The sequence below is a fragment of the Haemaphysalis longicornis genome, unplaced genomic scaffold (genome assembly GCF_048455015.1).
Source record: "Haemaphysalis longicornis isolate Haplotype H1 unplaced genomic scaffold, Haemaphysalis longicornis Haplotype H1 scaffold_6, whole genome shotgun sequence".
Classification (NCBI taxonomy): domain Eukaryota; kingdom Metazoa; phylum Arthropoda; class Arachnida; order Ixodida; family Ixodidae; genus Haemaphysalis; species Haemaphysalis longicornis.
In genome coordinates this window covers 187,652,235-187,666,844 of record NW_027526407.1, presented here as the reverse complement: position 1 = coordinate 187,666,844, position 14,610 = coordinate 187,652,235, and the positions used below count along the sequence as shown (strand labels likewise).

Genomic DNA, 14,610 nt, shown 5'->3' with positions numbered 1-14,610 from the left:
GTTCTTTTCACTGTAGATTAAAAAGCTTTTTTTTTTGAGAGCTATTCGGATCTCGGCACTTAACGCGTCAGTGTGTTGTACGCCGCCTGACCAACTCGCACAACCAATCCGGTACCATGCCTTTTCGTTCGGTGCCATGTTTTCGCTTTCTATTGTATAATTTTTATTGCACAACCGCAATCAAATGCTGCGACACCTTTGAGAATTTTGCACCATATAACGTTGTTACAGGAGGTCCCCCCGACAGTGTTTCACTCTGGGACCTCCTTCTGTATGTATCCATTATTGTATTTCAATGTAACAACTATATTTTTTTCAATAAAACTACAAACCTTCAACAATTTACTTAAACCAGTAGTTCACGTGGTGTACGTTACTTACATTACATGACGTCTCAACCTACTGAATTTTGCGAATTCAGATATATCTTCTCCACAAGTTTGTTTCCGATGTCAGGCTGCTGTTTTCTCATCTCTGATTGTTGCACGTAGTATTGTCTGGCCCCAGAATCGTACGGCCCGCGTGTGTTTGCTTTCTAGACCATTACTGTCACTGAAGTTTGCGCCCCATAAATCACCACTGGAAGTGCACAATATTTGTATACAAGTAGTTTCAGCATAGAAAGTAATTAAGTGCCGCACATTTTGAATTGCTTAGCGAAGGCAGGCCGCTCGACAATATCTCTGCACGCAATTTCCTGCTCAATATTTGCATCCCCAGAGATTTTTCCCGGGAGTTACAATCTTCTACTTGTTCTAGTATTTCATTGCTTACATAGAAATGGTGCCTCACTGCATCTAGGGTCACACGTTGATAGAATGGATAGAATATTCGTACTATACTAGGGTATAAGTTAAGAACGGCAACAGCTTACGTAGTGTATCACTCCGCCGAAGCGATGGTCCTGGGTGTCAACGCGCGTGCGCGTTTTGAAAAGATATGGCGTTTAATGCGTGAAATCTTCTTTTTCACACCTAGTGTTTTTATAGCCATTGCAGGAAGTTATAAGCATATCAAGTGCGAGAAATCAGAGAAACGACTCGTGTCACTTTCAAAATACTCGTAGTAGGGAACGTTTTGCGCCGCGCGGAGTAACAGCCGGCTTCAGTGATGCGGTGCAGGGGCGACTTCTGGTGTCGTTCTTAACTTGGACCCGAGTATTTTTGCTTGAAATGTTTGTAGCGGTAGCCAGAATGACCGTTTTCGCGCCGTTTCACTGTGGTCGGTGGCCGCCCTGCCAGCTGAACGGTTCCCATAGCTGGCGACGGTTCCTAGAGAACCTGCGGCGGATAGGGAACCTGTCGATTCTTTAGCCGCCGCAGCTGGCTGCGCCGCTCACCGCGCCCAAAAAACAAAACAAAAGGAAAATAACAAATAAATATGAATGTAAATAAAAAACAACAACAAAAAAACTGATATATAGAAGGGGCGGCTCGGTGGGATTCGTCGTCAGATATTGAAAGTGAGTCGGAGAGAATTAAAGAAGTTAGGCTTCGTCGTCAAAACGAAACCATGAGGAGGCAGCGAGCATAGGAGACGGAGCAAGAGCAATCCGCACGCCTCGAGAAGCGTCGTAAGCGTACAGAGAACCAAGCTAAACAATAACATTGACCGTACCTCTCGCTACGCACACCCAGGCATAACTGAGTTAAGCCGTAGCCAAGTTTTTTTTACTGTACGTTACCTGCTGGTTCACTATTTTTCTTGTGAAGTTCCCATAGATATACAATTCGAAATGCCTATCCTACAATATCGGGATTCGAAGTTTTGTATAGGCTGTAAACAGCCCCAATTTTGCAGTAAGCCTTGAGTGCATACGCTTGTGGTAGCATTCAACTGAATCTGCTGTTATATTGACCAGAACAACGTCGACACTTTCGCTCGAGCTGTGGAAGGACCCGTACTATCTGGTGTCTTTCTACGGCTGAAGAGTTCTATTCAAAGCCACGTCCTGTCAGGAAGATTTTTGGAGCACAAAATATACCCACTCTTTCAACTCTCTACAGGCCATATTGTTTGTTAAAATCTTTTACCTTAAGATACTTTATTTATTGCCGGTGACTACCTCTCGGTACCCAGCTAGGCTGCTGTCGCTCAACGAAGTTCTTTTAAACGTTTCCGGCGCAAGATTCCAGCGACGGTCTGATGCTTAGCACTGCTCGCTGTTTCGCTGTCAAGAACAACGCTTTGGTCAGATGCCCTACTTCTATGGGGTCTAAGGGCGGCGCATAGTCTTGGGTTCAAGAACATTCTACCGCACTGTACAGCATTATGGTGGTAAGGTCGTTTGCATGACGAGAAGTTTTGTTTTTATCTCAGGAAACCCGAGTACTTTGCTTTGAATGCAAATAGCGTGCCACTGCTATTTGGGGGCAGTGTTGTATACCATAACTGGCAGCGCTCCTACCATACGTATCTGCTTACTGAGCCTCGATGTCTTTCAGAGGTGTCTCTCCCTAATCGTACTCAGAATGTGAAAGTAATTGGAAAGTGTGCGTATGTGTGTGTGTTATCACAATATAACAAGTTAGGCCACATTTCACCAGAAAGAATAACGTCCACAGGAGCATCGCAATAAGCTTTGCAGATAAAAACTTGACATTCGATGGATGATCAGGGCACTCTGCCGCGAGCACACAGAAATATAGAAGCGAAATAGTGCATAAATGGTAAGCAATAGTCAAAATTATTTAGAAAAAAAAACACTGTGATTGATATAAAGATGACAGTAAAAGCAGAACCTTTCTTAGACACTACTCGTACGTGCGAATTTATCCCAACTAATACCACACGAGGTTTCGCACTATTGGCCCTGAATGTCAAGAAAAATGTGCCCGCAGCCTTACCTGAAAATTGTGCCGTATGCCTTGGCCCACTCCATTGCTTTTCCACTAAAAAAGTCCTTCCGTGTTACCTCCAGGTGGCCGCGAATGGATCGAGAGGGTGGCATGGGTGGCAGCCGCGTTTCGGGAGGGAGCGTACTTTTTCTGCTCCACCAGAACAGTGGTACCGCGAAGCAAAGCGCCGAAAGTACCGACAAAGCGATGTCACCCCGACCTTTGTAATTCAGCCACAAGCACCTTAAAAAGAAATTTATGGGAATTCTTTCAGTAACTCTCCGTGACACACAGAATCGACCGCCGTAACTTGTGGAGTGAAATTTCGAGATGGGACAAATTTGGTGATTACACTCTTTAGAATCAACTGTTTTCTGTCTACTGCATTGCTGGCCCCACATCTGCTGTACAGCTTAGGGCAAACTTCATCGTGCGCTCCACAAGCAGACGTCTTTGTGGGCGCAATAGAAAGGTTGTGACCTGCTCCTATGTTTTGTCGGCATGTCGGAAATTGCGAGTAGGCAGCCCAACTGTTTGAATTACTCAATGAGCATGCCCCAACGGTTTGAAGTGGGAACATGCTCATTGGCGGTGAGACTTTGATGTTCCCTGGCCGAAATTGCTGCCGCCGAGGTAACGTCGGTACTGCATTTCTAAGCCTCAGGTGTATAATCAGTGTGAGTGTACTGAATACTGCGTGAGATTACCATGCATAAATACTCCAGTGATTATATAGGGACCCTTCAGTTTTACCGAGCGGATTTTTGAGGGCGCCCGAACGAATATGTCTGTGGTTGTAATGGAATTCGGGTTTTGTTCAAAACGAGTCATGTAGTCATTGTCGCCTCTCCATTGAATACAATTTGATGCGAAGTGTGTGCCCACAAGACATACGCACGTTTAGTGCCAATATACGGGGACGTAAACATACCACACCGACGTTTTCTGAACAACTGATTCAGCCACTTCGAGGTGTCGGATATTTTAGAGCGCAGCTGCGGCAGCGGCCGGACTAGTTTATCAGTTACCGAAGACTCGTGCCGAAAAAAATATGGCTAGCCGGAAAAGGCATTGTCAGAGCAGACTAGGTGATCTACGTCGACGCAGTTGCTTCGAAAGCAGCCAACGTTTTCAACTCTGTGGCTTGCATAGCCCTCGTGAGGCGGTGCTCGGAAGTGTTCCTAAAGGTTAGCAGTCACACAGCCCGCTCACGTAGCATGGCCTGGAGCCCTCGTTCGGCCTGGGTGGCGTGAATCCAGGTTTTACGTATTGCGGCGTGCAGCACTGGATTCCCCAACATACGGAAAGCGTTTATAGGAAATGGGCGCGCGGCGTAGCATGAGTGCATTCGCGTAGCGAAACGGGTGTGTCTAAGACTGCTGGGAAACAAGCGCCGACTTTGTCAAAGCGTCATCACCACAGCTGCGGTGTTATTTCGGCTCACATAGCTCAATCGTCAGATATTGTTTTTAATTAGTTCGCCTACTCGATAGCGAATCGCTGTTGACTTTAACTAACGTTGAATTATTGAAAGAAAGGGTGAACCAGAAAAGCGCCTGTAACTCAGGCTCTCATAAACGTGTTGTTTTTCCAGATTGCAAGGACATTGTAAGTACTCGTCTTGATGTGGTGGATGTGAAAGCATTAGTGTAGAAAGGCCGAACGGGTCCTCCGACTGGGGTAATCATTTCCCGCTTGCGTCTTTTTTTCCCTCGGTAACACGAGTTAGAGCCGTGACCAAGCGCTTTTGTTAGGCCTCTACCTCGGTCTAACGGTACGTAATTGTAAAGATCAACCTTAGGCGGGCCACAAAAAATCAGTCACAGCACGTCAAGCTACGGGTGCCACGGTTGGCTATGTTAAACATGTAAGCGCGACGTTGGAACTAACTTCAAGCTAGCATATACTTCCTTGTCCACACTACTCGGGCGCTTGGGGCAGCACCATGTGATGGCATGTAGTTCGGACGCCGCACGATGGCGCTACACAAGTCACACCACCACATACCCATGTTTCCATCTCCAAGCAATAAGGAAATTAAGTGCTAACATACTCTGAGGCTCACCTGAATGCTACATCTGCAACTAGCACACCGGGTATACGCCAACAAGTTTGAGTAGAAACTGGAACGCATTCAGTAGATCCATTTTTAGTCAGCGTAAGCCATCGACCTGTCATTGCGTGGCAGATACGTGCTCAAGTCGCATTGCGCAAACGCTCCATTTGATCCCATCTGTACCCTTATTTACCAAAATTTTGGTTTCAGCTTGAATACTGTATTGTGGTTTGTTGGTTTTCCGTCGATTACGACACTCACGACGCCGAATGTGTCACTTAGGCATTAAACTAACGCTTGCGCATTAAAACAGATTCTGCTGCATAGATAAACCATTACAATAACAGAGTTCAAATAAAACTTAGCTCCTCGTTGGGCAGTAAAGATGTATGGAATTTTTTCTGGCTGCCCAGTATGAAATGCATGATTCACAATTAGTGAGTTTTAAAGCGAAGCTCTCTGTGTTTCACTGATTCTTCCGTGAGCGCCACAAACGCACTGCAGGAAAGCGAGCTTTTTCTGAGGATGATGATGATCGTGGAAGCGCCTCAAGAAGAAAACGGTTCCCGTGGCCGGAATCGAAGCTGGCTCCCTCACGTTATGAAGCCGATGTGTAGCCTACTGCGCCATTACGACACGGTCAGAGGAGTTCGGATTTGGAGATTGGTACATGGACGTGCAAAGTTAGACAGAAAAATCATGCACCCCTCCGTCTATGGGTGACGATGGTTGAATTGGGAGCTTTGTTTTTTTTTTTTTTTGCAAAATCAAATGGCGAAGGGTCAAAGTCAAAGCCGCTGCGATCAAAATTCTAAAATGCGTGCAAGGGAAAGTCAAAGATAGCACGCTAGAGGTTTGCTCAAGTCAATTTAAATTTACCGCGTTCCACTGCTCCAGGTCGGGTGTCTCGATGCCAGCGCTGCCGAACAGCGGAGACGAGCGTGAAAATGGTCGCGTATCTGCTTCTTTTGTTGCCAATGTCGCCGAAAGACGATAGTGGAGTGGAACCTTTCGTTGCTATTGCCGTTTGATTTCTTACATGCCGCCAGGAGGTAGCGCTGGCAATAGCAGGCGACGGGTTTCTGCCGTTGATGCAGTATTTCATTTGCTATTGCAAACGCCAAGCATCTATGAATTTTTTTATTGAAGGAACACTGCAAATACCGTTTATGTATTGATAGTTTTTTTAGCAGTCAAAGTCCGAACCACCTGTGAGCCAAAGTTTAAACTCAGACGCCAACCAGAGAGTGAGCAAGCTTCGTGTTCAATAATGGTCGTCGTTAGACGAAGGAACGCATGATTTGGTTTTACCGACATCTGCGGAAGACCACCCCACTCCTCCTTTTTTTTTTCGTGGACACGACACCCTAGTCATAGTGTTGACTGGCCAGAAACCCCTTTTCTCCAAATTTTATTATCGGCACTGCCGACCAGTACTACAGTGAACGTCAACAGCCGACGCTTTCCATGGGTATCTCACAGGCACAACCAACCCGATCTAACACTTTGCTTTTATAGGCATAACAGCTCATGTTTCGGGAGCGCTGCAGAAAAGATTTATCAGAACGTGGTGAAGCAGCAATGTATGCGACAATCTACATCAACGCAGCCACCAGACGCATCTGCGGCGGCGCATTCATCACAGGAGCCTTGCCCAACCAAGCCTTTTCTTTCTCTTATATGGCAATCTGGAACTCTGGAAGCGTAATGTCCGGCTGGAAGTGGCGCGGTAGTTCTGCCCAAATGTTTGCGGCTTTCGACATGCAGGTACGTTTTGGCCGTATTCGCAGCGTTCAATGAGTCGTAATTCTTACCGCTGACTCTGCTTGCGGCAGGGCTTGTGTACGTTGCACAGACAAAAGTTCTTTTTTATATGTATTCTTCATTTTCCCAGTGGTTCCTGAGAAGCCTTTCTCGGCTAAAAGCTATTTTACATAGCTTGACAGGGCCCACAGCGCTCTGTAATGCTTGGCTTTTTCTGACTATCTGGAACGCTCTGTTGCATTCGGAATATATCCGACCACGAATTTGCCACTGCCGGTTTAAGTGTGCATGATCTGGGCCATGTTTTGTTTCCCAGAAGCGGGTGTTCTTGCGGTGGCTATTGGCATCCAAGTACAGGCTCTCTTGGAAGTCTGCGAGAGAAGCTTTCGTGCTGGTGGGGACAAAAAAGAGGAGTCGCTGCTGCTGATGATGAAAACGTGCATGATTCTCCTGTTTTCTTTGGCTTCGTCGCTCACTGAATGAATTTAAAGGACTAAACCCAGATTAAAAATGTTCGGAAAAACTTCAAGCTGTTCCACTATATGGGAAATCTGTTGAAAGTGCAGAGCAGTGATTCGACATAATGGGCTGTAGCGCCGTTTTCCGCTCACTGCTACCCCCCAGTGCAATTAAAAGTTCCCGCCTTCTCAGTGCTCGCGCACCCCTGCCTGAAACTGCGCCAGCAGGTGTTCTGTTCTTTTTGTGCTTGCTTTTCCTCCCGGATGTGCCGACGTTGCGCTGCCACCTTTTTTCGTTTACTATCGTACAAAACAACCAAACCAGTGTTCCTAACTAAACGAACGCGGGCACTGCCGGTTAATTACGACATTTGCCTCAAGTGTACCTCCAGTTTTCTTTTCGCTAAACAAGGGGGAGATGTATGACAAGGGCCAGCGGTTCACGAATTTCCAACGCATATGGCTATATAAACGGCTTGGCTTTCGAAACGTCTGGGTTACGCCGTGACGACAGCCGCTATGTGGCTCTACGTGGGTCCAGCAGGCCAGCTACAACCGCAAGGCGAGCCCCTAAAGTACTCTGTACTTAAAACCAGGCAAACCTCCATCTAACGACGACGATGGTTGAACGCGAGGGTTTCTCGTTACGGATAATCATCGTCTTTACAAGGTGGGGTGTAGGATTTTTCTAATTTTGCACGTCCATGAAACCCTCTCCAAATCCAAACCGCTTCGACCATCTCGAAACGGAGCAATCGGATAGACGTTGGCTTCATAAGGGGAGGGACCCAGGTTTGTTTCCGGACACGGCAAGGGTTTTGTTCTTCATTGAGAACATAAGTGAGAACCCTAAAGCTTTGCTTTTAACTCGAGCGTCCAGAATCAATGGTATAGAGGCTGTATGATTTGCAGAGCGACGACCCTTTGCTTGCGGCCGGAAACTGCAGCTGCTTCTTAGCTTTATGTATAGGTGCTCTATGATATAAACAAGCGCTACGCTAGCAGCCACGTTGACTTTGAACGACCGTGGCATGCCGTATTGGGAATATAGATTAAAAAATGGTGACTTGACCCCCAAAAGTAAAAAGAGACGCGCAGGAGACAATATCACGTATCAAAGACGCCACCGTGCGTAATTGCAATCACCCGCTAATTCAGCGGTACTCTGTCATGCAGCGCGCATAGTGAACGGCTGAATCCAGTGTGGAATGGTTCCCGGACAGTATTCTGTACACTAGCGATAACGTCAATTTTCTCTAGAAGGTACGACTACATTAACTAAAGCGGCTGAACTTGCCTTCCACGCACTTTCAACTGCCAGAGGCTTCAAGGATCACACGAATACATTTTTTCTAAGGTGAATCGAACGCCTGCGGGGTACAAACAGTAACATAGAGAGCTTTGCCAACCCGTCTTTGTTTGAAAAGCATTCTAGCGTGTTCGGAACAAGAGAAGGCGTGCATGGAGTGTAAAAAAGAGGATTTAATCGTCCTTGGACAGGAACATCAAGTTAAACTCACACACTTTTCCTTTCCCTAATTTAAAAGCACTTATTGCTCGCAACAAATGATTTTAGAGGCTTACGAAAAGAGTTTTTAACGCTTAGCGTCTTTAGGAGAAATTCATCAACAACAGTAAGATATGTCTCGCACGGCATTACTTATAGAGCTTTACGATAAAGGTGAACGGCTATGAGGCCAGTGATAGCAGCTCTCTTATCTGAGCCAGTGAAACACGGTCTAGAGCACATCGTACTCTTGGGCACCTAGCGATGCCGTTGGCTCCCATCTGGTAGCCGCACTAGGAACATCAGCGATAGTTGGATAGTAAGTCCTTGAGATATATAGAGGATAGTAAGCCTTAGAGATATATAGATATATACGGCAAAGGTCCCCAAAATGTAGGTTGCGGATTGCTGAAACAGCAACAAGAAATTAACGGCAGGACTAACACGCACAAACCGACCACCTCCTACCTTATAAAACAGTTCTGTCGTCTTATAGACGGGGTACGCCTTTTGAGTCTTTTGTCCCGGAATGGGGTCTGATGAGTGAGCGTAAAAAGGAGAATGCGACAGGTGTGCGGTCACAGCTTGACCACGCAAGAAGGGCAGACCATTCAATCTCTCAGCCCAACGTTGTAGTAAGTTTCCAGTGACTTATGACAGGTGCTATTCCGATACTGCAAAGTCGTGGCTGCTTATGTGTATCATGGTACTTGCTTTCACCAAAATCTCGGGAAACAACGCGTTTTTGGCGGAACCCAAACCAAATATTCGAACTTTTTTGGAAGTCCCATCTTGCTGTAAAAGCTATCATATTTCCCCTGCTACCCCTACGGCCTACTCGAGGTACCCATACATAAAAATGCGTTTTCCCTATCATGTGCTGAGCCACCGCACTTTTTTGGCAGCCCAAAGACTAAATTCACGAAAGCGACCGCTTTTAAGTATGCTGAGCGAAAACGGCTTTAGATAAAAAATATAAACGAAGGTAAAGGGTAATTGTTACGTAACAAAACAGTTTAATCAGAGGAAGGCGACAAACCTGTAGAATACGAAATGTGAATACCACGTTTGCGTGCTTCGAAGCACAAAATACGAAACATGAATCATGCTGCGTTATGCTTTTGTGAAGCAGAGAAGTTCAACGTTGTCTGCTACTCTCTACAGCACTACTGTAGAATTATGGTGGTTCATCGGATTCAAAATGCGGCTTGAAATGAATTCTACACATGTAATAGGATGGAGTTTGCAAATTGCCTATTGACACTCAGCTACGCACCTGTACTATAAATTTGCTTTATGGGGCCCAAAGGAATGTGCCTCAAGTTTCAAAAAGTTGCTAGAAAACATTTCGGCAGCGGTGTTTATGATGATATGAAAATATTCGGGGATCCCGCCGCAAACGATTTTGTGAAGGTTGCACTGGCAGCGCGGTTGCGAAATTCAAGGCGACATAAATTCAGACTAAGCGAGGTGTTTGTAAGAAGGCCGTGGGTTTCCCTTCCGGGGAAGGTGTATTTCCTTAAGTGAAACGAGGCGCATCGTTTTTTGGTGTGGTTTAAGGGATTACGCTCGACAACACGGAATAGTTCAGAGAGGAATAGTACACGAAAGCGTAAACTGAAATCACTGCTGAAGGATGATTTCGGTTCCCGGAAAACAAAACTTTGCGGCCGCAACATAATGCAAAGGCAGAGGTTACTCCGTGCACGTCGAAGATTGCATTCATGAGGGCCTTTTCTTTCACTTATGTTGCCATGGTTAGTAATGTCATCACAAAGTTCTCGGGGTTAAGTGGTCTAACCAAGAGAGCGTTGAGACGGTATTGTAAAAACCGGTGATATATGAAGTAAAATTTTTGTATTACAACCACGGGTTGCCAAAAGGTAAGGGATACATCTTTTTGAACAATGATGCTTAGAACGAAACACTTTTAATCATTCGGAGTCAGACGCATCGAACCGCTTCCGGTTATGAAAGTGACTTGTACTCAGATAGAAATGATGTGCTTCTGTATTTAAGCCACAAACAAAATGCGTAAGAAATCGTTCTAAGGAACTCATTGAATTGTATTTTTCAAATAAAATGGTTGGTCGTGACCAGATTTTATAAAGTGCTTATAATAGGCAGCGAGGTTTGACATTAGTGCATAAGGTGTATCTCCTAGAATGCGACAAATATAAAGACATATTTGTGATAGAAGAGGTGGGATGGGTGGGACATAAGACAACGAGCTCAAATTACCAAAACACTTGTTACATTTTCAATGGAAATGAGTAATTTTTAAGATAAAATGAAAAAGCCAAGAGGTGTTTTGTACATACGTACATGCATGTTGCCAGTAGAAAAGCTGCCGATATGGCGGCGAGAAATCTTGTGAGCATAATACTGCTAGTTAGCCAAAGCTACGTAAAAAGCTCTCGCTCTGCTTTTAAACCAGAGCTGTGGCTGTTCCGGACGCCCTACCAAGCTCCTACGCAGTCAGATATCTGGCCGTCAGTTCGCAGCTATCATATTCGATCTGCTGCACAGCCGCAGCCGCGTTTTCCCATTGCAGCTGCCCTGTTAATATTTGCGACGAAAATTAGACGAACAGGTGGGAGTCGATGGGAGAGGCGTTCAACCTGCAGACTACGTAAAGCGTCTACATCTGCTGTCGCTGGATGGTCCTGTGCTATTTCCTGCGGCTGCCTCAGTCACCCTTCGAGTTTAGAGAGCTACAAAAAGAATCAATGCCCTCGTGAATTTGCGCGTTCATAATCAGAGGCATCAGTATCGGAATACCCTCAAAGTGACCATGCTTGGCTTGCACCCGGAAACTGCAGCTCGTCCAGAGCTTGATTGTTCTGTGAGGGTACAAACGAGTGCTGGGTTATCCGTGTTATGGATGGGGGGGGGGGGACTCCGGTTTTATGCGTGATTGTGCACATAAGTTACAGCTGCCTCCTGATATCGTCTCAACGGAATGACATTGCTTTCAAAAGTACGCGGCCGATGGGTCACTCCTGCGAAATGAATGGGTTCAATATTTATCCTCAATAAAATCACGGAGCATTTTTGGAAATAACACATAGCTCTAAAAATTATTTCCTCCTTACTATGCCCATATCTATGCCCATATCTCCTTTGTTGTATGTTAGAGTGCTCTAAAAGTGTTTTATCCCTACAAAAAAGGCAACATATTTCATGAGAAGGCGCCTCCTATTTGCTTGGCTTTCCGTCCAAAAATGAACCCATTAAAGTGGCTTCCCTTGAGGGCACTCGGAAACAAGGATATAGATACAAAAATACAGAACCAGGAAGCAATTGAAGTATAGGCTGCCACTTACAAAAAAGAAGGGCTTGGATTCCCAAAGGAACAAAGAAAGCCGTGAACTCATCTGTATAAAAGTGCAATGCTAGGTTGACACTGTTCGAAACAGGAAACAAGAAACGATGACTTAAGACGTCAGAAGATTTTGGAAAGTGTGCAGCAGGTAAATTACTTAGCGGTAAGTACAAAGAGGCGATCCGACAGTGTAAATGTTCGACTGAATCAAAATGTTGGTCGGAAAATATGTTCAAGATCCCGCGAGGGAGAATGCGTTTATTCACTGATCGATTTGAATTGGAGCCACGCAGGCTTTAGTGGCTCTCAGTATTTCAGCCTTATTGTTACATTGCAGATGTATTTCACGTTTGCTTGCAGGGCTCTCTCACAAAAACTTCGGCTGCCAAGTCATCTAATTTAAGTGTGGCATGCACTACCCCGTTTTACAAGGTGTGAGGCATTTTAGTATACGTTTCATCCGAAATAAAATGACCACTAGCATAACATTTGTGCCTTCAGAAAGAGAGCTCTAAAGAAAAATTGAGCGTTTCCCCAGCCACATTTTTCTGGGCTAAAGATGCAAACGTTCTCTTGATGTAGCTTATATTAGGGCAGTTTGGATATCCTCGAAGTTAACTGTATTTGGTTGTGTTGCACAGTGTAAACACCGGCGTTCGATAACTCCATTAAAACCCCATTGCTAAAATCGGGCACTTTAGCGAAGCTTGCCACGCATCACTGATGGTGTCGTTTCTCCAAATATAGCGCAGTAAAGCCCTGATGTTAACTGGAGGCACATCAATGCCTCAAGAAAAAAATACACAATGTTACCACGTGGGAACCCTGAGGGGTGCAAAGCCGTGGAGTACTAGCGTGCTAATTGGTTCTTAGAGTAAAGACCCGTGTATTAGTGTATTAAATGACTTCTTTATTTATCGAGTAGTGGGGAACGTTTTGCGGCTTCTCATCCTCGAAGCGAGGAATCCGCTGTTCGACGCTGGCGTTTCGAAGCGTTGTCACGCTGCCGAACGCCACCTGGATCAGCTACTCGCCGCTGGCGTTTCAAAGCGGCTTCTCGTTCTCGAAGCGAGGAATCCGCTGCTAGACGCTGCCGTTTACGTTCGGCGTCGCGAGCTCTCCTCTGTGCAGCCTTGTCTTCAGAGGCACGAAACGAGCCGAGCGGCGAGGAGGAGAGCAGCGTTATCACAGCTGGCGTGGAGAGGGGCACTAGGAGGAGAGGTACGGACGCCGGACTACGGATTGTCGACTAAGAGATGCTTTGCATCTAAAAAAGCCCTGACGGTTACTATACTCCCTAATCCCAAATTTGTGCACATCGCGAACTGCAGTCTTCCCTGTCACGGCGCCTAGCTGCTGCGTATGAGGAAGTGGTCACGTGATCGGCGAACACACGGCGGCGCCCGGTGCTCAGCCGTTATCTCGCAGTGCGTCGTCGCAGCCGAGTATTTTGTTGCAAATCGTGTTTGAACCTTCCGGGCAAATGTCAACTAGTTCGGATGGGCCACGAATGGAGGAGCAGCGTCTGGCGAAAGACTGAGGGAATGCAGTGACAGAGATAACGCCATAGTTACGCGTGCCGGCCTCCCCCTCATACTTTCGGCAAACTCCCCTCCGTTTTATTTCTGCCTGCGGGGCCGCGTTTGCTCGCTCGGTTACGGGGAAATTGCCCCGCCGCTGACACAACCATGGCACCTGGCGCCAAAATGCTGCGCTTAAAAAGACTTCCAGGGGTCGGACTTAAACATCGGTTCCTCGCGTTATTAAACCGACGTCTATTGATTGCGCCATTCTGAAACTTCTTTTTCTTGTTATGTACACGCAATTTGTCGAAACTCACGCTAGACAATCACGCACAATGTAAAAGCTAACAAACAGTGAAGACTGAACACATCAGTCTAAAAAAAGATCGGCACCATGTCAAAACCCACGCAAGCCGACGAACGCATCCAAAAGCTGCGGCCACTGCGGTGGATTACTCTACGACGCATAAACGCTCCGCACCAACGCTGCCTGTTCCCAGAAAAATACACTTGGGTGGCCTTGGTAGTAACGCATGTCGGTCCATCAAGCTGCACTTCTACAAGCTAAACAATTATAGCAGAACAAAAACGTCACAGGGAACCGGAATAACATTTTGAAAAGGAAAGAAGCGAGTTGTCTACGGTGCGATGTCACCCTGCTTTTTTAAGCGTCCGTTGCAAAAAGTCCCAGGAAAGCACTGCATTACAGCAGAACGCACAAAAAATGATCAATACTCTTTGGATGATTGCACAACTGACAATTGACTGACCGAGGGATCGACATCCCTTTTCGCACAGCCGTGGTTCCACTGGAAGCGTTTGCGAATAAAGCCTAAAAAAACATATTTGTGTATTTAGCGGCATACAAACATGCTTGACATTATCTAGAACACTTGTATTGCGGTCACGTGTCATTCCGACGCGTTTAAAGCAGTTTGGAGTTTGGACTTTGACTTTGACTCACGTTGCATGGGTGAAAGCTTCGCGTTTTGACCATCTCTCTCAAAAGAAAAATAAAGGAAGGAGGTGGCGTCCCAAGTTTAAAAAGCCAGAATAAACTCTATTTAGCGACAAGTAAGAAATTGCCCCTTTGACACTTTATTAACCCTTATCCGATTAACCCTTATCCACCCTCTAAGA

The 14,610-nt window shown here is 46.0% G+C and overlaps 1 protein-coding gene across 1 annotated transcript in view; it reads right to left on the bottom strand.

Annotated features, from left to right (window-relative positions):
* Positions 1-11,115, bottom strand: part of LOC144143403 (cytochrome P450 2A9-like) — a 52,216-nt gene extending 41,101 nt beyond the window's left edge. Inside the window, exons 1-2 of the mRNA XM_077675163.1 lie at positions 10,948-11,115; positions 2,847-3,080 (exon numbers count right to left, since the gene is read on the bottom strand). Coding sequence (XP_077531289.1) covers positions 2,847-3,080; positions 10,948-11,003 — 290 coding nt within the window. The 5' untranslated portion in view covers positions 11,004-11,115. The remainder of the gene's footprint in view (positions 1-2,846; positions 3,081-10,947) is intronic.
* Positions 11,116-14,610: the final 3,495 nt, after the last annotated feature.